General features: G+C 40.8%; 1 protein-coding gene across 1 annotated transcript in view; it reads right to left on the bottom strand.

The window, feature by feature from the left end:
• The window catches only part of LOC106990669 (trophinin), an 85,534-nt gene extending 60,167 nt beyond the window's left edge, over positions 1 to 25,367 (bottom strand). The window contains 1 exon segment of the mRNA XM_042242315.2: positions 25,232 to 25,367. Coding sequence (XP_042098249.1) covers positions 25,232 to 25,367 — 136 coding nt within the window.
• Positions 25,368 to 26,023: the final 656 nt, after the last annotated feature.

Below are 26,023 nucleotides of genomic sequence, written 5' to 3'. Positions count from 1 at the left end.
GAAAACTCAGCAGTGCCCACAGGACTGGAAAAGGGCAGTTTTCATTCCATTCTCAAAGAAAGGCAATGCCAAAGAATGCTCAAAATACCACACAATTGCACTCATCTCACACGTTACTAAAGTAATGCTCAAAATTCTCCAAGCCAGGCTTCAGCAATACGTGAAATGTGAACTCCCTGATGTCTAAGCTGGTTTTAGAAAAGGCAGAGGAACCAGAGATCAAAGTGCCAACATCCCCTGGATCATGGAAAAAGCAAGAAAGTTCCAGAAAAACATCTCTTTCTGCTTTATTGGCTATGCCAAAGCCTTTGACTGTGCGGATCACAGAAAATTCTGAAAAAGATGGGAATACAGACCACCTGACCTGCCTCTTGAGAAATCTGTATGCAGGTCAGGAAGCAGCAGTTAGAACTGGACATGGAACAACAGACTGGTTCCATATAGGAAAAGGAGTACGTCAAGACTATATATTGTCACCCTGCATATTTAACTTATATGCAGAGTACATCATGAGAAACGCTGGACTGGAAGAAGCACAAGCTGGAATCAAGATTGCCGGGAGAAATATCAGTAACCTCAGATATGCAGATGACACCACCCTTATGGCAGAAAGTGAAGAGGAACTAAAAAGCCTCTTGATGAGAGTGAAAGAGGAGAGTGAAAAAGTTGGCCTAAAGGTCAACAATCAGAAAACGAAGATCATGGCATCAGATCCCATCACTTCATGGGAAATAGATGGGAAAAAAAGTGGAAATGGTGTCAGACTTTAGTTTTTGGGGTTCCAAAATCACTGAAGATGGTGACTGCAGCCATGAAATTAAAAGACGCTTACTCCTTGGAAGGGAAGTTATGACCAACCTAGACAGCGTATTCAAAAGCAGAGACATTACTTTGCCAACAAAGGTCCATCTAGTCAAGGCTACGCTTTTTCCAGTGGTCATGTATGGATGTGAGAGTTGGACTGTGAAGAAAGATGAGTGCTGAAGAATTGATGCTTTTGAACTGTGGTGTTGGAGAAGACTCTTGAGAGTCCCTTGGACAGCAAGTAGATCCAACCAGTCCATCCTAAAGGAGATCAGTCCTGGGTGTTCATTGGAAGGACTGATGCTGAAGCTGAAACTCCAATACTTTGGCCACTTCATGCGAAGAGTTGACTCATTGGAAAAGTCTCTGATGCTGGGAGGGATTGGGGGCAGGAGGAAAAGGGGGCGACAGAGGATGAGATGGCTGGATGGCATCACCAACTCTATGGATGTGAGTTTGGGTGAACTCCGGGAGTTGGTGATGGACAGGGAAGCCTGGCGTGCTGCGATTTATGGGATCGCAAAGAGTCGGACACGACTGAGCGACTGAACTGAACTAAACTGACTGTACAGATGTGTGAGTTGGACCATAAAGAAGGTTGAATGCTGGAGAATTTATGCTTTTGAATTGTTGTGCTGAAAAAGACTATTGAGAGTCCCTCGGACTGCAAGGAAATCCAACCAGTCAATACTGAAAGAAATCAACCATGAATATTCATTGGAGGGACTGATACTGAGGCTGAAGCTCCAATACTTTGGCCACCTGATGCAAAGAGTTAACTCATTTCAAAGACCTTGATGCTGGGAAAGATTGAAGGCAAAAGGAGAAGAGGGTGGCAGAGGATGAGCTGGCTTGATAGGATTACAGACTCAGTAGGCATGAATTTGAGCAAACTCCAGGAGATAGTGAATGACATGGAAGCCTAGCATACTGCAGTCCCTGGGGTCACAAAGAGCTGGACACAACTTAGCAAATGAACAAGTAAGATGCCATCTGTATATTGTTTGCAAATACCTTTTATTAAATCAAAATAAAGTTTGCCAAGAATTTTAATCCTGAGCAGGTGCTGACTTTATCGATTCTCTTGGTACATCTATTGAGATGGCCACTCTTTGCTTTATTATGGTAATGCAGAGACTAGCAATCATTTAGTTTTCTAAGGTAAAATTTATTGAGGTATTATTTGCATACAGTATAATGCAGTCATTTACATTTATAGTTTAACAAGTTTTCAGTGTATAGACCCCATGAAACAGCCTCCACAATCAAGATGTAGAATATTTCCATCACCCAAAAAAGTTCCCTCATGCTTCAAGGCCTAGGCACCAACTTAGCTTCTTTCTGTCAAAAAAAAAAAAAAGATCATTTTTGTCGTATAAGTGGAACTTATAGAGGGATAGAGTGGGGAGGGAGATGGGAGTTCAGGATGGGAGGGACATATGTATACCTTTGGCTGATGCATGTTGTATGGCAAAAACCATCACAATATTGTAAAGTAATTATCCTCCAATTAAAATAAATAAATTCATTTCTAAAAAGGATTGACAAAGGAATTTATGAAAGGATTTTGTATATTAATAAATGGAATTATACACTATGTACTCTTTTGAGTGACTTTTAAAACTCATATTTGGGACTTCTTAATGATTTTGCATACAGAAGTTTATTCGGTTTATTGCTGAATAGCTTTAATCATGTAAATATACCATAATATTTGTCCATTCACTGATCAAAAAGTGTTAGCAGTCTCTTTTCCACATTGGAGGCTATTATAAATAAACCTTCTATGAACATTTCTGTGTAAGTCATTTATGGACATATGTTTTTTTCTCTTGAGTGAATATGTAAGGATGAGATTGTTGAGTAATATCATTGAGTGTATATTTGAAATTATGATATTTTGAAATTGTTTGCCAATGTAGCTATAACATTTTGCACTCCCACCAGCAGCACATGAGAGTTTCACTTGTCCTACATCCTCATCAGCAGTTGGAATTTTCAGTCCTTTACTTTTATTCATCCAGTGGTTGTGTAGCCGTCTGTTAGTGTTGTTTCAATTTTTATTTATCTGATAAGAAGTGATATTAAATACCCTTCACAAGCTTGTTGCACATTTGTACCTCTTCTTCTGTAAAACATTTGTTCAAATATTTAGCCATATTTTAATTTGTTTTTAATTTACATGTATGTTCTATGGATTTTAGCAAATGCAGAGTCATATAACAATGCTTATGATCAAGAAACCACACAGTTTCATCATGCCCTAAAGTTCCACTATACAAAACCTTTCTGGTCAAACTCTCCAAACAAATTTAACTCCTAGCAACTTCTTATGTGTTCTTCATTCTATAATTTTGTTTTCCCAAGATGTCATAGTGTATGATTTGGAACCTGACTTCTTCCTCTTAGCATTGCTTATCACAGTTCTTAATTAGTTTTGTGTGTTTTTATTGTTGACTTTTTAGAGTTATTTGTTTAATCTGAATTCTTCCCTCTAATACATATTGCAAATATATACTCCCAGTCAGTGGTTTGCCTTTTCATTTTCTTGATATTGTCTTTCAAGGAGCAAGACTTTGCACTATTGACAAAGGCCATTTGATAAAGTTTATTCTTTATGATTCATGCTTTGATTTTTTTTGCAATTTATAAACATATTAGATTGCTTGGGTTGGGAAGATCCTCTGGAGAAGGAAATGGCAACCCAATCCAGTATTCTTGCCTGGAGAATCCCATGGACAGAGGAGCCTGGCAGGCTACAGCCCATGGGGTTGCAAAGAGTTGGACACGACTGAGTGATTAGCACTTTCACATCTTGATTATTGTGAATAGTGCTGCAATGAACTTGGGAGTGCAGATATGTCTTCAAGATAGTGATTATTTTTTCTTGGAACATATATCCAGAGGTGGAATTGGTAGCTCTATTCTTTTTTTTTTTTTTTCTTTTAATTTTTTTGTTGAAGGATAATTGCTTTATAGAATTTTGTTGTTTTCTGTCAAACCTCAACATGAATTGGCCATAGGTATACATATATCCCCTCCCTTTTGAACCTCCCTCCCATCTCCCTCCCCATCCCACCTCTCTAGGTTGATACAGAGCCCCTGTTTGAGTTTCCTGAGCCATACAGCAATTCTTTTTTGAACATAATGTTTGCATCATTGTGATTTCCAACAACAACGTGCAAGAGTTTCAATTTCTACACATCTTCACCAACACTTGCTCACTCGATCTCCACACACACACACACACACACACACACACACATACACCATCCTGACAGGTGCATGGTAATATCTCACTGTGGGCTTGATTTACATATCCCAACTCCAGTACTTTGGCCACCTCATGCGAAGAGTTGACTCATTGGAAAAGACTCTGATGCTGGGAGGGATTGGGGGCAGGAGGAGAAGGGGACGACAGAGGATGAGATGGCTGGATGGCATCACTGACTGGATGGACGTGAGTCTGAGTAAACTCTGGGAGTTGGTGATGGACAGGGAGGCCTGGCGTGCTGTAATTCATGGGGTCGCAAAGCGTCGGACACGACTGAGCAACTGAACTGAACTGAACTGAACTGACAATTAGTGAAACTGAGCACTTTTTTTTTCATGTTATCTGTTGGTCATTTAATGTTTCTTTGGGAAAATATCTATTTAAGTTTTTAGGTCACTTTTAAATCAAGTTGTTATTTTGCTTTTTTGTTTTGTTTGCTATTGAGTTGCAGAAGTAGCTTGCATATTTTTTATATTAACCCCTGATTAAATATAAGGTTTCCCATCCTATAGATTGCCTCCTTGTTCTGTTGACTGTTTCATTAACTTGAATTCCTGAAATAAATATCTCTTGGTCATGATGCATTATCTTTTTCACATGTTATGGAATTTAATTTGCAAATAGTTTGCTTACAACTTTTGCATGTTCGTGAAAGTTATAGTTCTTACAGTTTATTTGTCAAGTTTTGGTATCAGGGTAAATCTGGTCTCATAACATAATTTGCAAAATGTTTCATCTTTATTATATTCTCTGACAGAGTTTATGTAAAATGGGCAAATGTTTCTTTCTTAAATGCTCCAAGAATTTACATCTGAGTTTTCTTGGTAGAAAGAAGTTCAATTACATATTCAACTTATTTAACATATAGAGAATTATTCACACTTTTAATCTTTTGTGTGTTTTGGTAAGTTGTATTTTTTAAGAAATTTGATAATTTTATTGAAGTTATAAGCTTTACAAGCATAAAGTTTCCCACAATAAGTACTTATTATTACTTCCTTTACTTGAATTGGGTAAAAGTTACTATTTTTTCTTTATAATTCTATGATTTTTTTTAAAAAATACATACAGTCACATAATCTAAAATAAAAGAAAGATACAGAACAATTGTGAAGTGAAAATCACTCAGTCGTGTCTGACTCTTTGAAACCCCATGGACTATGCGGCTTATGGAATTCTCCAGGCCAAAACACTGGACTGGGTAGCCTTTCCCTTCTCCACGGGATCTTCCCAACCCAGAGACCTAACCCAGGTCTCCCACATTGCAAGTGGATTCCTCACCAGCTGAGTCACAAAGGAAGTCCAAGAATACTGGAATGGGTAGCCTATCCACTCTCCAGCAGATCTTCCTGACCAAGGAATCGAACCCAGGTCTCCTGCATTGCAGGCGGATTCTTTACCAACTGAACTATCAGGGAAGTCAGAACAATTAAAGCCTCAGAAAATTCTCTCATATTGTCCTTTTATAGTCTATTCCTTCACCTCTCTTCTAGTCCCAACAACAACAGAGCTGTTTTTCAATAACACTGCCTTTTCCAGAAGGTCATATGTATGGAATTACACAGTATGTAGCGTTTGAAATCTGTAGTTTTTCTTTTTTTCTCTAATCTGTGTTGCTCCATGTATAAGTAGTTTGCTTCTTTTTGCTGTTGAGTAGTATTCCCTCATAGCCCAGTCAGTAAAGAATCTGCCTGCAATGCAGGAGACCTGGGTTCGATTCCTTGGTCGGGAAGATCCCCTGGAGAAGGAAATGGCAATCCACTCCAGTATTCTTGCCTGGAAAATTTCATGGACAGAGGAGCTTGGTGGGCTACATTCCATGGGGTCACAAGAGTTGGACACAACTTAGTGACTAAACCACCACCACCAGTATTCTATTAGAGGCTTCCAACATGGCTCAGTGGTAAAGAATCTGCCTGCCAATGTAGGAGATGCAAGTGATGAGGGTTCAATCCCTGGGTCAGGAAGATTACACGGTATGGTAGGAAATGGCAACCCACTCCAGTATTCTTGCCTGGAAAATTCCATGAACAGAGGAACCTGGTGGGCTATAGTCCATGAGGCCTCAAAGAGTCACACACTATTGAGCATTGTATTCTACTGTATGCATGCTTCAGAGCTTTTTTTTTTTTTAACTCACCATTTGAAGGATATTGGAGCTATATCCAGGTTTTGGCAATCATAAATAAATCTTCTATACTTATGTACAGATTTTCATGTGAACATGAGTTTTCATTTATCCAGGGTAAATACTTGACATTCTGTTGTATGGATGTAGCACTGTTTATTTAAATATTCACCAGTTGAAGAACATTTGAATTGTTTCCTTTTAGTTGGCATAGAGCCACTAAAACATTTCTTTACAAAGTTTATGTGAATTTAAGCTTTGTTTTCTATTGGAAAAAAATTTTATCCTAGGAATAGGATTTCTGGGTTATAGGGCAAGTTTTTTTTTTCTAAATTTATGTGAAATTCCCAACTACTCTCCAAAGTGGCTGTACTATTTTGCATTCCCACCAGCAATATATGAGAGTTTCTGTCATTTTGTATCCTTACCAGCATTTGATTACAAAGTTTTGGTTTGCCTTAGTTTGGTTTTGTTTTTAAAGACATTTTTTAGTAGGTGTAGTGTATATCATTGTGATTTTAATGTTTATTCTAAAATGGAAAAAAAAAAAACATACCCCAGAGTATGACCTCTTTTGGAAATTGTTTCATGGGCACTTAAAAGGAATGTATAGTCTGCTATCATTTGGTGTAGTGTTTTATAGATGTCATTCAAAGTCAAACTGCTTAATATTGTTGTTCAAATCACACATATCCATACATAATTGTTAACTGTCTTATTTTTGCTACTTTTGCATTCCAGTCCCTATAATGAAAAGGACATCCTTTTGTGTGTGTGTGTTAGTTCTACTAACTAGTTAGTTCTAGTACTAACACCAAAAAAAAAAAAGATGTCCTTTTCATCCTTTTCATCTACTTCTGCTTTATTGACTACACTGAAACCTTTAAGTGTACAGATCACAACAAACTGTGGAAAGTTCTACAGGAGATGGAAATACCAGACCACCTTACCTGCCTCCTCAGAAATCTGTATACAGGTCAAGAAGCAACAGTTAGAACTGGACATGGAACAACAGACTGGTTCCAAATTGGGAAAGGAGTATGTCAAGGCTGTATATTGTCACCTTGCTTATTTAACTTTTACGCAGAGTACATTATGTGAAATGCCAGGCTGGATGAATCACAAGCTGGAATCAAGATTGCCAGGATAAATAGCAATAACCTCAGATATGCAGATGACACCACCCTTATGGCAGAAAGTGAAGAGGAACTAAAGAGCCTCTTCATAAAAGTGAAAGAGGTGAGTGAAAAAGCTGACTTAACACTCAACATTCAAAAAACAAAGATCATGGCATCCGGTCCCATCACTTCATGGCAAATAGATAGGAAAACAATGGAAATAATGACAGACTTTATTTTCCTGGGCTCCAAAATCACTGCAGATGGTAACTGCAGCCATGAAATTAAAAGACACTCGCTCCTTGAAAGAAAAGCTATCACCAACCTATACAGCAAATGAAAAAGCAGAGACATTATTTGGCAAACAAAGGTTCATCTAGTCAAAGCTATGGTTTTTCCAGTAGTCGTATATGGATGTGAGAGTTGGAACATAAAGAAAGCCAAGTGCCAAAGAACTGACGCTTTCAAACTGTGGTGAGAAGACTCTTGAGAGTCCCTTGGACTGCAAGGAGATCAAACCAGTCAATCCTAAAGGAAATCACCTCTGAATATTCATTGGAAGGACTGATGCTGAAGCTGCAGCTCCAAAACTTTGGCCACCTGATGTGAAGAATGGATTCATTTGAAAAGACCCTGATGCTGGGAATGGAGGACATGGCAACCCACTCCAGTGGAGAATTCTCTTCCTTGGAGAATCCCAGGGACAGAAGAGCCTGGTGGGCTGCCATCTATGGGGTTGCACAGAGACTGGGGGTCCAACAGAGAGTTAGACATGACTGATGGAACGCAGCAGCAGCAGCAGCAGATGCTGGGAAAGATTGAAGGCAGGAGGTAAAGGGGACGACAGAGGATGAGATGGCTGGATGGCATCACCGACTCAATGAACATGAGTTTGAGCAAGCTCTGGGAGTTGGTGATGAACAGGGAAACCTGGAGTGCTGCAGTCCATGGGGTTGAAAAAAGTCAGAAACAATTGAGTGACTGAACTGAACTGAACTGAACTGAATTGTCTTATTAGTTACTGAGAGAAGCATGTTAAAATCTCTACTTATAACTGTGAATTTGTTTCTATCAATTTTGTAGAGGAGTTTACAATTTACTGCAGATACTGTTTATTTTTCATCTTTTTATTTTTTTAATATATATCAAACCTGTGACAATGGGTGCAAGAAAATTTATAAATGTTGTATCTTACAATTTAATGGATCCTTTTATCATTCTAAAATGTTAATCTTTATCTTTGCTAATATGTACTGATTCAAAGACTGTTCGTTCTGGCATTAATGCAAGACACCAGCCATCCTTTTAGTTTCAGTCTGTGTCCTTATATTTAAGGTCAATCTATTATTTTTTAAAATATATAATTGAATTCTATCATTTTCAGTCTTTTCACTGAAGTGTACGAAGAAGGAAATGGCAACCCACTCCAGTATTCTTGCCTGGAAAATCCCATGGACAGAGGAGCCTGGTGGGCTACAGTCCATGGGTCACAAAAGAGTCAGACATGACTTAGCAACTAAACAACAAGTATATGCATATATATGTAGAAGGGAATGGCTTACCAACTCTAGTATTCTTGCCTGGAGAATTCCATGGACAGAGGAGCCTGGTAGACTACAGTCCATGAGGTTGCAGAGAGTCAGACACAACTGAGTTATTAAGCACACACATAGTGATAGGCATATGTATATGGGTAGTCATATATATGTAGCTTATATATATATATATATATATTCAGTTTATATATATAAACACACACATATACACACATATTCTTTTCCAGATTCGTTTCCCTTATAGGTTATTATAAAATATTTAAAATATTCTGCATTTGTTCTCTCCTCCTCTCATGATTACTGGTTTACATATCATATTTGTGTGGATCATTTCCTATCTTTATTGTATGTTTCCCTTTATTGTATATTTCCCTTAGAAAGCTTTGTTATTTTGTAACTTTCTTGTTTCTAGTTGTAGCCTTTTCTTTTATACCAAGAGAAGTTCCTTTAGCATTTGTTGTAAAGGTGGTTTGGTGGTATTGAATTCTTTTAGTGTTTGCTTGTCTGTAAAGCTTTTGATTTCTTTGTCAAATCTGAGCAAGTCTTCCTGTGTACTCTTGGTTGTAGATTTTTCCCTTTCATCACCTTAAATAAATCATGCCGTTCCCTTTTGGTCTGCAGAGTTTCTGCTGAAATATCAGCTGATAACCTAATGGGGATTCCCTTGGATGTTATATATTATTTTCCCTTGTTTCTTTTTAAAAATACTTTTATTTACTTATTGGCTGTGATGGGTCTTCATTGCTGCACAGGCTTTTCTCTAGTTGCAGAGAGCAGACTTTTAATTGCACTGGCTTCTCTTGTGAAGCATGGTCTCTAGGGTACTCGGGATTCAGTGATTGTGGTTTTCATGCTCTAGAGCAGATGCTCAGTGGTTGTGGCACACAGGGACTTAGTTGCTCCATGGCATGTGAGATCCTCTGGGACCAGGGATCAAACCCATGTCTCCTGAATTGGCAGGCAGATTCTTTACCACTGAGCTACCAGGGAAACCCCTCTTTTGGCTTTTAATATTTTGTCTTCATCTCTAATTTTTGTCAGTTTGATTAATATGTATCTCAGAGTGTTCCCCCTTGTGTTAATCACATATGGGACTCTCTGTGCTTCCTGGACTTAAGTGACTGTTTCCTCTCCCATGTTAGGGAAGTTTCCAGCTACTATCTCTTTAAATATTTTCTCAGGTCCTTTCTCTCTCTCTTCCCTTTTTGAGACCCTTATAATGTGAATGTTGGTACATTTTGATGTTGTCTCAGAGGTCTCTTATACTGTCCTCATTTCTTTTCATTCTTTTTCCTCTGTTCCACAGCAGTAATTTCCATCACTCTATCTTCCAGGACTCTTAGCCATTTCTTCTGCCTCATCTATTCTGCCATTGACTCCTTCAATTGTGGCTTTTATTTCAGTTATTGTATTCTTCAACTTTGGTTGTTCTTTATATTTTCTAACTCTTTGTTAAAAACATCTTGTGCCTTCTCACTCTAAGCATCCATTCTTTTCCTGAGTTCTTGAATCATCTTTATGATCATTACCCTGAACTCTTTTTTAGGATAGATTGCCTATGTCCACTCTAATTACTTGTTCTTTGGCGATTTTATCTTGTTCCTTTGTCTGGAAAATATTCCTATGCTGTCTCATTTGGTCCAAATTATATGTGTGCTTTTATGTATATGGTAGGTTAGTTACATTTCTCAACCTTGGAGAAGTGGCCCTTCTGTTGGGGGTGGCCTATGTGTCACAGGAGTACACGCCCCTCTTGTCATCCACAGACCAGGCATCAGCTGGTCCCAGGGCAGGTCCTGACCCGTTTACAGACTCAGTTCCATTGGCTGAGGAAATGTGTTTTTTGCTTGTTTTGTTTTTGCTTCTGGTATCTGCCCCCCTGATGAGTGAGGCTAGTCTGGAGACTTGGGCACGCTTCCTGGTAGGAAGGGTCAGGCTTGCCCACTGCTGGGTAAAGCTAAATCTTGGCCCTCTGGTGGGCATAACCACATTAAGGGGCATTCCTGGAGATGGCTGTGGGTTCAGAAAGTCTTTAGGCAGCCTTTCTATTGATGGATGGTGCTGTGAAAAAGCTGACTTAAAACTCAACATTCAGAAAACTAAGATTATGGCATCTGGTCCCATCACTTCATGGCAAATGGATGAGAAAACAATGCAAACAGTCACAGACTTTATTTTCCTGGGCTCCAAAATCACTGCAGATGGTGACTGCAGCCAAAAAATTAAAAGACTCTGGCTCCTTAGAAGAAAAGCTATGACAAACCTAGACAGCATATTAAAAACCATTTTACATTGCTGAGACATTACTTTACTGACAAGGGTCTGTCTAGTCAAAGCTATGGTTTTCCAGTAGTCAAGTATAGATATGAGAGTTGAACCATAAGGAAGGCTGAACACCGAAGAATTGATGTTTTTGAACTGTGGTGTTGGAGAAGACTCTTGAGAGTCCCTTGGACTGCAAGGAGATCAGACCAGTTAATCCTAAAGTAAATCAGTCCTGAATATTCATTAAAAGGACTGATGCTGAAGCTGAAACTCCAATATTTTGGCCAACTGATGGGAAGAGCCAACTCATTAGAAAAGACCCCAATGCTGGGAAAGATTGAAGACAGCAGAAGGGGACGACGGAGGATGAGATGGTTGGATGGCATCACCAGCTCAATGGACATGAGTTTGAGCAAGCTCCAGGAGATGGTGAAGGACAGGGAAGCCTGGTGTGCTGTAGTCCATGGGGTCACAAAGAAGTTGGACACGACTGAGCAACTGAACAACAACAAGGCCTAGGGGCTAATTACACAAGCAAGATGTCTGCCTCCAAGGACTCAAGTCGACGAAAACTGCAATATTTCTTTTTTTAAAAAAATAAATTTATTTATTTTAATTGGAGGCTAACTACTTTACTATATTGTAGTGGTTTTGCCATACATTGACATGAATCAGCCAAGGGTGTACATGTGTTCCCCATCCTAAACCCCCCTCCCACCTCCCTCCCCATCCCATCCCTCTGGGTCATCCCAGTGCACCAGCCCTAAGCACCCTGCATCGAAGCTGAACTGCTGATCAGTTTCACATATGATAATATACATGTTTCAATTCTGTTCTCTCAAATTGTCCCACCCTTGCCTTTTCCCACAGAGTCCAAGTCTGTTCTTTACACCTGTGTCTCTTTTGCTGTCTCGCATATAGGGTCATCATTACCATCTTTCTAAATTCCATATATATACGTTAATATACTGTATTGGTATTTTTCTTTCTGACATACTTCACTCTGTATAATAGGCTCCAGTTTCATCCACCTCATTAGAACTGATTCAAATGCATTCTTTTCAATAGCTGAGTAATATTCCATTGTATATATGTACCACAGCTTTCTTATCCATTCGTCTGCTGATGGACATCTAGGTTCCTTCCATGTCCTGGCTATTATAAACAGTGCTGCAATGAACATTGGGGTACACGGGTCTCTTTCAATTCTGGTTTCCTCAGTGTGTATGCCCAGCAGTGGGATTGCTGGGTCATAAGGCAGTTCTATTTCCAGTTTTTTAAGGAATCTCCACACTGTTCTCCATAGTGGCTGTACTAGTTTGCATTCCCACCAACAGTGGAAGAGGGTTCCCTTTTCTCCACACTCTCTCCAGCATTTATTGCTTGTAGACTTTTGGATAGCAGCCATTCTGAGTGGCATGAAATGGTACCTCATTGTGGTTTTGATTTGCATTTCTCTGATAGTGAGTGATGTTGAGCATCTTTTCATGTGTTTGTTAGCCATCCGTATGTCTTCTTTGGAGAAATGTCTATTTAGTTCTTTAGCCCATTTTTTTATTGGGTCGTTTATTTTTCTGTAATGGAGCTGCAGGAGTTGCTTGTATATTTTTGAGATTAATTCTTTGTCAGTTGCTTCATTTGCTATTATTTTCTCCCATTCTGAAGGCTGTCCTTTGACCTTGTTTATAGTTTCCTTCATTGTGCAAAAGCTTTTAAGTTTAATTAGGTCCCATTTGTCTATTTTTGCTTTTATTTCCATTACTCTGGGAGGTGGGTCATAGAGGATCCTGCTTTGATTTATGTTAGAGTGTTTTGCCTATGTTCTCCTCTAGGAGTTTTATAGTTTCTGGTCTTACGTTTAGATCATTAATCCATTTTGAGTTTATTTCTGTGTATGATGATAGAAAGTGTTCTAGTTTCATTCTTTTACAGGCAGTTGACCAGCTTTCCCAGCGCCACTTGTTAAAGAGATTGTCTTTTCTCCATTGTATATTCTTGCCGCCTTTGTCAAAGATAAGGTGTCCATAGGTGCATGGATTTATCTCTTGGCTTTCTATTTTATTCCATTGATCTATATTTCTGTCTTTGTGCCAGTACGATACTGTCTTGATGACCATGGCTTTGTAGTAGAGCCTGAAGTCAGGCAGGTTGATTCCTCCAGTTCCATTCTTCTTTCTCAAGATTGCTTTGGCTATTTGAGGTTTTTTTGTATTTCCATACAAATTGTGAAGTTATTTGTTCTAGTTCTCTGAAAAAAATACCATTGGTAGCTTGATAGAGATTGCATTGAATCTATACATTGCTTTGGGCAGTATACTCGTTTTCACTATATTGATTCTTCCGATCCATGAACATGAATATTTCTCCGTCTATTTGTGTCATCTTTGATTTCTTTCATCAGTGTTTTATAGTTTGTATAGGTCTTTAGTTTCTTTAGGTAGATATATTCCTAAGTATTTTATTCTTTTCATTGCAATGATGAATGGAATTGTTTCCTTAATTTCTCGTTCTGTTTTCTAATTATTAGTGTACAGGAATTCAAGGGCTTTCTGTGTGTTGATTTTATATCCTGCAACTTTACTATATTCATTGATGCGCTCTAGTAATTTTCTGGTGGAGTCTTTAGGGTTTTCTATGTAGAGGATCATGTCATCTGCAAATAGTGAGAGTTTTACTTCTTCTTTTCCAATCTGGATTCCTTTTGTTTCTTTTTCTGCTCTGATTGCTGTGGCCAAAACTTCCAAAATGATGTAGAATAGTAGTGGTGAGAGTGGGCACCCTTGTCTTGCTCCTGACTTTAGGGGAAATGCTTTCAATTTTTTACCATTGAAGATAATGTTTGCTGTGGTGAAAGCGCCAATATTTCTGACACCAGCTTTTATGATCCCAGCAAGAAAAACAACCACCCCTACCTCCCCAGGAGGCTCTCTAAGACCAGCAGGTAGATATGGCCCAGGATCTTATGAAGTCACTGATTTTGCCCTGGGTCTTGTTGAACACAAGACCTTGAGTGTGCCCTGCAAGAATGGAGTCTGTCTTTCCCAGTTTGGTGGAGCTCCAGCAATGAAGCCCCACTGATCCTCAAAGCCAAATACTCTGGGGGCTCCTCCTCCTGATACCAGACACTCAGGCTGGGGAAACTGACATGGGTCTTAGAAGTCTTGCTTCTACAATATATTAATAATTATTTTCTAGTTTGTGGTTTAACCACTCAGGGGTATTGGATTTGATTATATCACGAGTGCATCCCTCCTACCAACTAGTCAGATTTCTTCTTTATGTCTCTGGATGTAGAATATCTTTCTTGGTTGGTTCTGGTCCTTTTTTAAATTGTTTTTTCAGCAGTTAGTTGTGATTTTGGTGTTCTTGTAAAAGGAGGTGAGCTCAAGGTCCTTCTACTTCACCATCATTTCTCCTCCCATAAACTTAATATCTTAATTCTACTTTTTGATTTGTCCCATCTGTTCTTTGTATCTTTAATTCTCCTTCTTTGACTTCTTTTGGATTTGTTATTAATAATATTTTACTGTTCCATTTTATCTCTTTTATTAGATTTTTAATAATATATAGTTGTATTGTTGCTTTTGTCTTTACCCTTAATATTACAATATGAATTCTTGCCTTATTATAGTCTACCTTAACTTAGAAGTTTAATCACTTCTCAAAGAATGAAAGAATAAAACCATCTAACTCTATTTCCTTCATGCACTTAAATTTTTAAATATTTTAATTGTGCCTACTATAAATCCTATAGCAAGCAATAATATTGTAAAAACAGTATTCTTTTTTCCCATTTTATTTTATTTTTTTGATATAAATTTATTTATTTTAATTGGAGGCTAATTACATTACAATATTGTATTGGTTTTGCCATACATCAACATGAATCTTCCACAGGATGGGGAAACAGTATTCTCTTATACTTACTCATGTGTATATTTTTTCCAAGCGAACTTCAGCCATTCTAAAATTCTGTTTGTCCATCTAGGTTAATTTTACTTTAACTTAAAGAACATCCTCTAATTCTTCTTGTTGCTTGAGTTTGCTGACAAAAAAATTCTGTCAATACGTATTTAAAAAGTCACAATTTTACCTTCATTTAAAAAAAAATAATTATGTTTATTTGGCTGCACTGAGCCTTAGTTGAAGTATGTGGGATCTTCTGTTGTAGTGAGTGGGCTTCTCTAGTTCTGACACATGGGATCTAGAGCACACAGGCTCAGTAGTGCTCTTGCTTAGCTATCTTGAGGCATGTGGGATCTTCTTTCCCCAACTAGGGATCGAATCCACATCCCCTGCACTGGAAGGCAGATTCTTAACCACTGGACCACAAGGGAAGTCCCTTACCTTAATTTTTGAAGAACATTTTGACTGGGTATAGAACACAGCTTGTTAGTTTTTTAAATATATAATTCCTTTTAAAAAGTCATTGCATTGCCTATGACTTCCCATAGGTTTTTTCCAAGTTCATTTCTAAGATGTATTATTATTTCCTGATGATAATAATTCACTCTCAATGATTCTGATTATTTCTTCACTTCCACTGTTTTCAACAGCTTGCCCATGGTGTACCTAATTCTAGTTTTCTTTATGCTTTCCCTAACTGGTATTCTCTAAGCTATAGATTAAATTATTTCATCATTATCATTTATATGTGAAATCTAAAATATGACACAAATGAACCTATCTACAAAACAAAGACAGACTCACAGACATGGAGAACAGACTTGTGGTTGCAAAGCAGAAAGGGATGGGGAAGGGAAGGACTAAGAGTGTGGGATTAATATGTATAAACTATTATATATAGAATGGATAAACAACAAGATCCTAGCACAGGGAACTATATTCAATATTCTATGATAAACCATAATGGAAAAGAATATTCAAAGAAAAAAAGGAATGTATATATGTGTATAACTGAGTCACTTTGTTGTACAGCAGAGATTGGCACAATACTATAAATCAACTATATTTCAATAGAAATGAATAAACAAAAATATAGTTTATTTTATCATTTGGCTTTCTGACATATGTTTCTATTATTTTCATTCTTTGGGATGTCTTTGTCTCAATTAAGATACTTTCCAATGATCTCTTTAAACTCACTAATGCTGATTTCTAAAACTAAAAAATATCATATCTTAAATGAAGTAATCATTAAATACATTTGGATGTAGACTGGACATGTAGACCTCAGGTTTAGTCAAAAGATACTATGGTTCAGGGGCTGAAAAACCACTCTGGCCTAGGATAACTAGTGCTAGACACTTGGAGCTTATAACACAAAAAAATAATCTTACCCTAAAAGAGTTTAATTTCCAAAGACTTTGTGAAGTCTTAGGCACCCAGGTACCCATGATGCTAAAATTCAGGGGATCTTGCATTCTATACCTTACTTTCAAAGTATGCTTCTTTCAGCAACAAAGGTGCTACTGTCCTAAAATCAGAACCTTATACTCTGGACCTCCACAGTCTGATGGTCTGAAAAGCAGTTTCCAGAAGTTTATGGATTCAGGCTCTAAAATCAGAATCATTTTGGTTTATGGCTCCAAGGTTCTGTTTCAACAGTGCTCTGGTAAAGTGAACAAGATTGAAGCCTAGATGGACCCAGGACTCTATGGCTCCTAAGAACTATAAGCCCAAGGCACAGTACTCTTTTGGCTATGTAGTCAAAAAACAAGAAAACAAAGCTGTGGCCCCTTGACAATTCAGAGTCTGAAATGATCAAACTTTTAATGTTTTTCATGCAGCCTATGTGATGCGAGAGTACTCTAGCTCAAAGGCTCTTTAACTCTGAGCACTTATGAGACCTGGAGGCTTGTGGCTGAGGCTATCAATGGGTTCAGGCCCTGTGGTCCTACGTTTCAGTATTCCTAGGGTTCTGTGGCTCCATGTCTATGGGGGTTCTAACTGATAAGGAACCAAGACACTAAGGTAGGACTAGGCCTATAAGGTCAAAGGGTCATTGGATGGTACAGAGTCTGGTCTTAGGGAACCACTGTTCCAGCACTCTACTTTCCGAGTTTTCTAAATCAAAAGCTATGAAAGACCCAGAGGGTCCCTGTTACCTGCTTCATCGTGGTACCACACATGGAGCCTCTCATGTCGAAAACAAACTCCATATTTTTTCCAACAGGTGGAAGGCCTCTGGGTGCAAAGCAATAAATAAAACAGCCATTGTAAATCTGAGGAAAATGGAAGAGAAATAAACAAAAACTGTGAAAGTGTCTAAATTAAGTCCTCTCTTATTTTGCTACATAAAACTCTACTCTTTTCCTTCCTCAGTTCAGTTCAGTTCAGTCACTCAGTCATGTCCAACTCTTTGCAACCCCATGAATCGCAGGACACCAGGCCTCCCTGTCCATCATCAACTCCCGGAGTTCACTCAGACTCACGTCCATTGAGTCAGTGATGCCATCCAGCCATCTCATCCTCTGTCGTCCTCTTCTCCTCCTGAACCCAATCCCTCCCAGCATCAGAGTCTTTTCCAATGAGTCAACACTTTGCATGAGGTGGCCAAGTACTGGATTTTCAGCTTTAGCACCATTCTTTCCAAAGAAATCCCAGGCTATATTTTAAAATTGCTTTCTCTTCCTTTTCCTTTTTTTCTTTGTCTCCTATTCTTTTTTCTGACTTCTTTGATTTTAATTGAGTGTTTTGTATGGTCCTGTTTTCTCTCATTTCTTAGCATATCCATTATGTTAAGAAAATTTATTAGTGGTTGCCCTAGAGTTTAAAATATGCCTTTACAGTTAATCCAAGTCTACATTCAAATAACATTTTATGACTTCATGCATAGTTCACCTACCTTGTGACAGAGTAGTCCAATTCCTTTCTCCTATCCCTTATAGCACTGCTGTCATTAATTTCACTTATCAATAAGCTATAATCACTGAATACATAGTTGCTCTAATTATTCTGAGTAAATTGTTATCCATTAGATCAATTAGTTTAAAAATAAAATATATTATTTTATCTTTATTTATTATTTCTCTAACAATCTTCCTTTCTTTACGTAGATCCAAGTATCTGAGCCATCTCATTTCCCTTCTCTCTGAAGAACTTCTTTTAACTTTTAGCTGTGCAAGACAGGTCTACTGGTGACAATTATCTCAATATTGGTTTGGCTGATAAAGTCTTTATTTTTCATTTTGGAAAGGCAATTTTGTTGTCAAATTGGGTGGTTTTCTCTTTCGACACTTTAAACATTTCACTGTACTCTCTTTTATCTTGCATGGTTTCTCAAGAGAAATTCAATGTAATTCTTATCCTTGTTCCTCTATAAGAAAGATTTTATTTTCTGTGGGCTTTTTCAGGATTTTCTCTTTGTCTTTGATTTTCTGCATATGCCTCCATGCATATCTTTTAGCATTTATCCTGCTTAGTGTGCTGTGAGCTTCCAGGACCTCTGATTTGATAGATGTCATTTGTTATTTGGAAAATCTGTGCCTGTTATTCCTTCAAATATTTCTTCTGCAACTTTCTTTCTTCTCCTTATGGTATTCCCATTAAACATGTTACACTTTTGTACAAGTACATAGTTCTTGGATATTCTGTTGGTTTTCTTTCTTTCTTTTTTTTTTTTTTTTGTTGTTGTTGTTGTTGTTTTTTTAAATTTTAAAATCTTTAATTCTTACATGCGTTCCCAAACATGACCCCCCCTCCCACCTCCCTCCCCACAACATCTCTCTGGGTCATCCCCATGCACCAGCCCCAAGCATGCTACACCCTACGTCAGACATGGACTGGCGATTCAATTCTTATATGATAGTATACATGTTAGAATTCCCATTCTCCCAAATCATCCCACCCTCTCCCTCTCCCTCTGAGTCCAAAAGTCCGTTATACACATCTGTGTCTTTCGGTTTGGGAAGTTCTATTCTCATATCTTCAAGTTCACTGATCTTTCTTTGGCCATGTTCAGTCCTCTGATGAGCCATAAAAAGCATTTTTCATTATCGTTACAGTGTTTTATATTTCTAGCATTCTTATAAATTTTCTTAGAGTATACCTCTCTGGTTAAATTTCCCATCTGTTCTTAAATGTTGTCCACTTTTCCCATTAGAATCCTAAGCATATTAGTCATACTTGGCTCCATGTTTATGGTGGTCCTAATTGATAAGGAAACAAGACACTAAGGTAGGCCTAGGTCTATAAGGTCAAAGGGTGATGGGATGGCAGTGAGTCCGGTCTCAGGGAACCACTGTTCGAGCACTCTGCTTTCTGAGCTTTCTAAATCAAAAGCTACAAAAGACCCCCAGGGTCCCTGTTACCTGCTTCATCTTGGTACCACACATAGAGCCACTCATGTCAAAAACAAACTCCACATTTTTACCAACAGGTGGAAGGCCTCTGGGTGCAAACCATAAATAAAATAGCCATTGTAAATCTGAGGAAAATGGAAATGAAATCAACAAAGACTGTGAAAGGGTCTAAATCAAGTCCTCTCCTATTTTGCTACATAAAACTCTATGCTTTTCCTTCCTAGGCCTTACCACTGTTGCCATTAAACAGGCATTTGTGGGATTGCTTGCTCAATATCCATCTCCTCCACCGGAACTATGTATCTCTGCTGATCAGACTGCCAGCCCAGGGCCTGCCCCTGAGTGTGGAGAGAATGAGACTGGCTTGAGGCCAAAGGCTCCAAGGATCAGGATCTCTATAATATGTGAGTTCCTGTCTGTGAGAGCTGGGCTTGCACAGTCTTGAGGGCCCCTAGGGACAGTTTGCCTGGGCTCCAGGAACTGTAAGTACTGTTTCAACCTCTCTCTGTAGAGTGAGTCTGAGGCCCAGCTCCATTGCTGCCAGGGGCTGGGAGTTTGCAGGGCCTCCCTCTCCTCCTTCAGCCTGCTTTCTGCTGTTGCTGGGCAGAGCAGGGAGGGGAGGAGGGAGCAGAGCCTGAGTGAGCAGTTTGTTCAGAAGGGATTGGTTAGACCAGGTGCAGATGCCTTGGGCTATCAGGTCTGCGATTGGCTGCTGACCCCCTTCCCCCACTCTATCTCTCTTTCTGCAGAGCCTGGCGCCTGGGACAGCTGGGGGAAAGGGAGAGGGAAGTTGGGAGGGCCCCCAGGACCAGTGGCAGCTCAGCCTAAGGAAGTATAGGCTTGCAGAGGGTCTGTGCTGCCCAGAAGCCTGCAGCAGGCTCTGCCCCAGGATAACCAGCTTATTCTCCTCTCAGACATTCAGGCATTCTCTGATCACAAAGCTGGACACACTATCTCCTCCCCTCTTGGAGGGCGGGAGCTGGGAGTGGAGAGAAGGAAGGAAGGTGGGAGGACATCTTGCTCTTCTCCTCCATGCCAGCCTTTTGATTAATTCACAAGCACAAGTTTAGGCTCTGTCTGCACTTTTCCCTTGCACACTACAGCAGTCCCCCAAGGCCTGAGTCAAACATCCTGCAACTGCCCAAGCAACAGGCAGAGTCCAGCTCTCTTTCCATGTTCTTCCCATACCTGTGCAGGTGAGAGCTTCTGGGAAAATCACATCCCTACCTCTCCATGCACCCAGGTTCACTGGTGGTGCCACACCTCACATCTTATAAACCAGCGGCATTACCTCTCACACTCCCTTCAGCTATCATGCCACACTGTTCTCAGGAACCGTCTCCCTTCCCTCCACAGGAGAACAGTAAGGGCACCAGGCCATGTCCCTTGGACTGCCCACTCCACTCTTGCACAAGGTCCACATGCCTATATGCCTCATCCCTCTACTGAAAGACAAAACAATCCTTCCCTGACCCCATGCATGCCCAGCCTCCAGGACCTCTTCCACCAGCCAGACTCCTACTCTCCAACCCCACCCATGCACCCGACTGGGTCTTCTTTAGAATTTAAACATGTTGCTGTCTTTTCCATCCACTAAGACCGCCTCCATTCATCCCGACCCCACCCAAACTTCAAACCAGCTCCTTTCTTCTCAGTAGCATGCCAAGGTAACCAACTCACAGCTGTAATGGTCTTCTCACCTCCAGTTTACTCCGCTGACTACTGGAGCCTAGCTCCCACCCTCACCACTGATCCTTCTCTCACCAAAGGCAGCAATGACTAGTTGGTTTGAAAACTCACTGGGTGTACCTCAGTTCTCCTCAGACTGCACCTCTCTGATGCTGCTCACAATTGACAATCACTTCTGGTCCTTAGAAGAATCTTGTCCCCTGGGATTCAGAGATGACGAAAGCTCCTTATTCTCCTACAGGCTCTCAGGCCCATGGGGTTCAGTCTTTCTTCAGCTCCATGTTCTCCTCGTGTTCCATAAGCAGTGTTGCCTAATATTTGTCAGTCGTGGCATGCAAAGAAAATGATTACATTTGTGTAGCACGATGGGGGAAGTGGTGGGCATTGAGAACCCTGAACAGCCCAATGTCAGTTGGTGGGGCTGGATACCCCAAGGGTTGTGGAGGTCAATAGCTGCTAGACTGGGAAGCTCTGCTTTAGCAACTGCCATCCTAGATCTGCTCTTCTGGCTCTAGACGTTCTGCTCGGGTCACCTCTCTAGCTCTCTTGGATTCAACCCATGAATCTCCATTGCTGACCCCACAAGTCCTTCTCCAGTCCAATGTTCTTCACTCGTCCCCCTCCACAAATTCATACCCACTCACCACTGGACCCATTCCCTTGGATGGCTGAAGCCTCTCAACATAAACTTTATATTCCTTATCAAGCCCCTGCAGCACGCATGGCCCTCAGGCTCACCTCTGAACATATCATGAGCCTCAAATCAACGCTTCAGGAGCGCCAGTCCTCTTGTAGTTCCCTTCACAACCCTGGATTTTTCCAACCTCCATTCTTTGTATCATGCAACCCTCAGTTTACTAGATTGCCTTTGCCTCTGAGAGCGTCCTTCCCAACCTGGCACATGTCTTTGAATTCTTTAAGGCCACAGTACGTCTTTTACTTCCTCCAGGGAGCACTCTCTGACCTCCTCACCCCTCACAATGGCTTCCATCCATCATACTTAAGCTGTCATTGACAAAGCACTTCTCATCTTGTGTCATTCTTGCATGTCTCTGTTTCACCTGGAGACAGTGAATAAGATCTGTGTGTGATTCACTTCAGGGTTCCCAACACAGGCAGTAGAGGCCATAACGGATTAGCTGTTCCTGGAGTGAGGGTGTTGGGCTTTGAAAGGCAGGCATACTCAAATAAAATGGTAGGTAGGTGGATTGAAGGGTTCTTGTTTTGGGGATGCAGGAATCAGAGCACACACTGGATGGGAGTATCAGTTCCATTCAGCCACTCAGTCGTGTCCGACTCTTTGCGACCCCATGGACTGCAATGTGCCAGGCTTACCTCTCCAACACCAACTCCTAGAGCTTGCTCAAACTCATGTCTGTCAAGTCAGTGATGCCATTCAACCATCTCATCCTCTGTCGTCCCCTTCTCCTCCTGCCTTCAATCTTTCCCAGCATCAGGGTATTTTACAATGAGTCAGTTCTTCACATCAGGTGGCCAAAGTATTGGAGCTTCAGCACGAATATTATTCAGGACTGATTTCCTTTATGATTGACTGATTTGATGTCCTTGCAGTTGAAGGGACTCTCAAGGGTTTTCTCCAACACCACAGTTCAAAAGCATCGATTCTTCAGCACTCAGCTTTCTTTATGGTCCAACTCTCACACCCATACATGACTACTGGAAAACCATAGCTTTGACTAGACGGACCTTTGTTGGCAAAGTAATATCTCTGCTTTTTAATATGCCATTTAGGTTGGTGATACCTTTTCTTCCAAGAAGCAAGTGTCTTTTACTTTCATGGCTGCAGTCACCATCTGCAGTGGTTTTGGAGGCCAAGAAAATAAGTCTGTCAGGGTTTCCATTGTTTCCCCATCTATTTGCCATGAAATGATGGGACTGGATTCCATGATCTTAGTTTTCTGAATGTTGAGTTTTAAGCCAGCTTTTTCACTCTCCTCCTTCACTTTCATCAAGAGGCTCTTTAGTTCCTCTTCACTTTCTGCCATAAGGGTGGTGTCATCTGTGTATCTGAGGTTATTGATATTTCTCCTGGCAATCTTGATCACAGCTTGTGCTTCATCCAGCCCGGCATTTCACATGATGTACTCTGTATATAAGTAAGGGAAACAGGGTGACAATGTACAGCCTTTGCATACTCCTTTCCCCATTTGGAACCAGTCTGTTGTTCCATGTATAGTTGTAACTGTTGCTCCTTGACCTGCTTTCAGATTTCTCAGGAGGCAGCTAAGGCAGTCTCGTATTCCCATCTCTTTAAGGATTTTCCACAGTTTGCTGTGATCCACACAGTCAAAGGTTTTGGAGGAGTCAGTAAAGCAAAAGTAGACGTTTTTCTGGAGGTCCCTTGCTTCTTCTATGATCCAGGGGATGTTGGCAATTTGATCTCCGGTTCCTCTGCCTTTTCTAAAGGCAGATTTACATATGGAAGTTTGAACACCTTTCCAGCTTGAACATTTGGAAGTTCTCGGTTCACATGCTGTTGAAGCCTCGCTTGGAGAATTTTGAGCGTTACATTGCTAGCGTGTGAGATGAGTGCAATTGTGCGGTAGTTTGCGCATTCTTTGGCATTGCCTTTCTTTGGGATTGGAATGAAAACTGACCTTTGCCAGTCCTGTGGCTGCTGTTGCGTTTTCCAAATTTGCCTGCATATTGAGTGCAGCACTTTCACAGCATCATCTTTCAGGATTTGAAATAGCTCCACTGGAATCCCATCACCTCCACTAGCTTTGTTCGTAGTGATGCTTCCTAAGGCCCACTTGACTTCACATTCCAGGATGTCTGGCTCTAGGTGAGTGATCACACCATCGTGATTATCTGGGTCGTGTAGCTCTTTTTTGTACAGTTCTTCTCTGTATTCTTGCCACCTCTTCTTAATACCTTCTGCTTCTGTTAGGTACGTACCATTTCTGTCCTTTATCGAGCCCATCTTTGCATGAAATGTTCCCTTGGTATCTCTAATTTTCTTGAAGAGATCTCCAGTCTTTCCCATTCTGTGGTTTTCCTCTATTTCTTTGCATTGATCGCTGAGGAAGGCTTTCTTATATCTCCTTTCTCATCTTTGGAACTCTGCATTCAGATGCTTATATCTTTCCTGTTCTCTTTTGCCTTTAGCTTCTCTTCTTTTCTCAGCTATTTTCAAGGTTTCCTCAGACAGCCATTTTGCCTTCTCGCATTTCTTTTCCTTGGGGATGGCCTTGATCACTGCCTCCTGTAAATGTCATGAACTTCTGCCCATCGTTCTTCAGGCACTCTGTCTATCAGATCTAGTCCCTTGAATCTGTTTGTCACTTCCACTGTATAATCTGAAGGGATTTGATTTAAGTCATACCTGAATGGTCTAGTGATTTTCCTACTTTTTCAATTTATGTCTGAATTAGGCAAGAAGGAATTCATGATCTGAGCCACGGGCAGCTTGCAGCACTGAAGCATGGTCTTCAGGATGAGGAGGACATGCACCAGTGGACAAAGGAAGAAGACATTCCCAAGGTGGCAGATAGTTGGAGCACATACTCAGACACAGATGTTTGGCAGGTTCGGGTGCTTTGGGACAATGGTGTGTGATGTGTCATGGTGTGGGGGCAGCTGGAGGATGGTTTGTGTGCTGGAGGCAGTGAGAGGTGCTGTGGAACAAGCAGGCTGGGACCAGACATCTCAGGCTGCCACACGATTGTTGTCAAGACAAGCGTCCCGGATCAGCCTCTGTTCCTCTGGAAGAGGACGGGACCTTGGCATGTTCTTTGTGAGTGTGTGAGCTCAGAATTTAAGGGCTCCCAGTTTAGGCAAATGGCTCAAAAGAGGCTAAAAGGCTTTTGGAAAGGTAGAGACATCCAGAAAACCCAAGAGAACATGAGAGTATCAGAGCTGCAGAAACTGTGAGAGCCTAATCACTGGCCAATATTTCCCTTCCTAAAAGGACTGGTTAGGAGTGGGCTATGGCTTGCTTCACTTAGGAGTGTGTTTACCTGGAGTTCAGTTCAATTTATTGAATTCAAGCTCCAGGTCTCTAAGCCTTTGGGGTACACGGGCTTCCCCGCTGTGAAGTCATGTGTTGCTACACACCATCTTGTCTGTGTGCACTAATCCTCGCTGATCCCCAGGGAGAAACAAACAAGTACCTCGTGGAGGCCAGCGCCTTGTTTCCCAGGACTGTCTGACTCCTGAGCCCACTTTCCATTCTGCCGGCCCTCTCATTTGCCTGTCTCCTATGATGTCCTCCAATTCTACATCATACTGGACCACAAAGTTGGCCATGATCCCTGAGCTGGAGAAGGCAGACTGGTCTTGCAGTGATGGACAGAAGGTAATTCGGACACAGGTCTCTCCCCTCTCAATCCTGGTGGATGGGGGCGAGTCAGCCTCACCTGCATGGGTGGTGGTATGAAGAGTTCACCAGGCAGAAAGCCAAGTAAAGGGACATCAAAAGGGGCAATATCTGGGGAGGATGAGATGTGAGCTCTGCACCACCTGCTGCTCCATTTGCTGGCAACACCCCCACCCCACCTGCCCAAATACCACATGCTTCTCCCAAACCTACAATCAGCTGCCCCTACTCTGCCTCTTCCAAGCAAGCCCAGCCTGACAGACCCAGCCCCCACTCAGCTCCCAGGCTCTGGCAGTCTGGCTATCACTCACGACTTCATTCTGGCTCATTTGCCATCCATCCTGGAGCCCAGGCTCTGGAGGAGTGTCATGTCCTCATGAGCCTGGATTTCCTCCCGGAGAGACTGTGGTGTGTGTTGCAGAGAGAGACAGATACACAGACAGGGACTCGGTCTCCCCCAACACCCCTTACTGCTGTGGGAACTTACAGTCTAGCAAGGTTCTCTTCTAGATAGAATTTCATGTGTTTTTCCCCTCCATCTGCCTTTTGACTCTCAGAGAATCAGATGTGTGAATAAGCCTTTTAG

The sequence above is a fragment of the Ovis aries genome, chromosome X (genome assembly GCF_016772045.2).
Source record: "Ovis aries strain OAR_USU_Benz2616 breed Rambouillet chromosome X, ARS-UI_Ramb_v3.0, whole genome shotgun sequence".
NCBI classification, from domain to species: domain Eukaryota; kingdom Metazoa; phylum Chordata; class Mammalia; order Artiodactyla; family Bovidae; genus Ovis; species Ovis aries.
Note: the sequence above shows the minus strand (reverse complement) of the source record. Positions and strands in the feature narration are given on the sequence as shown.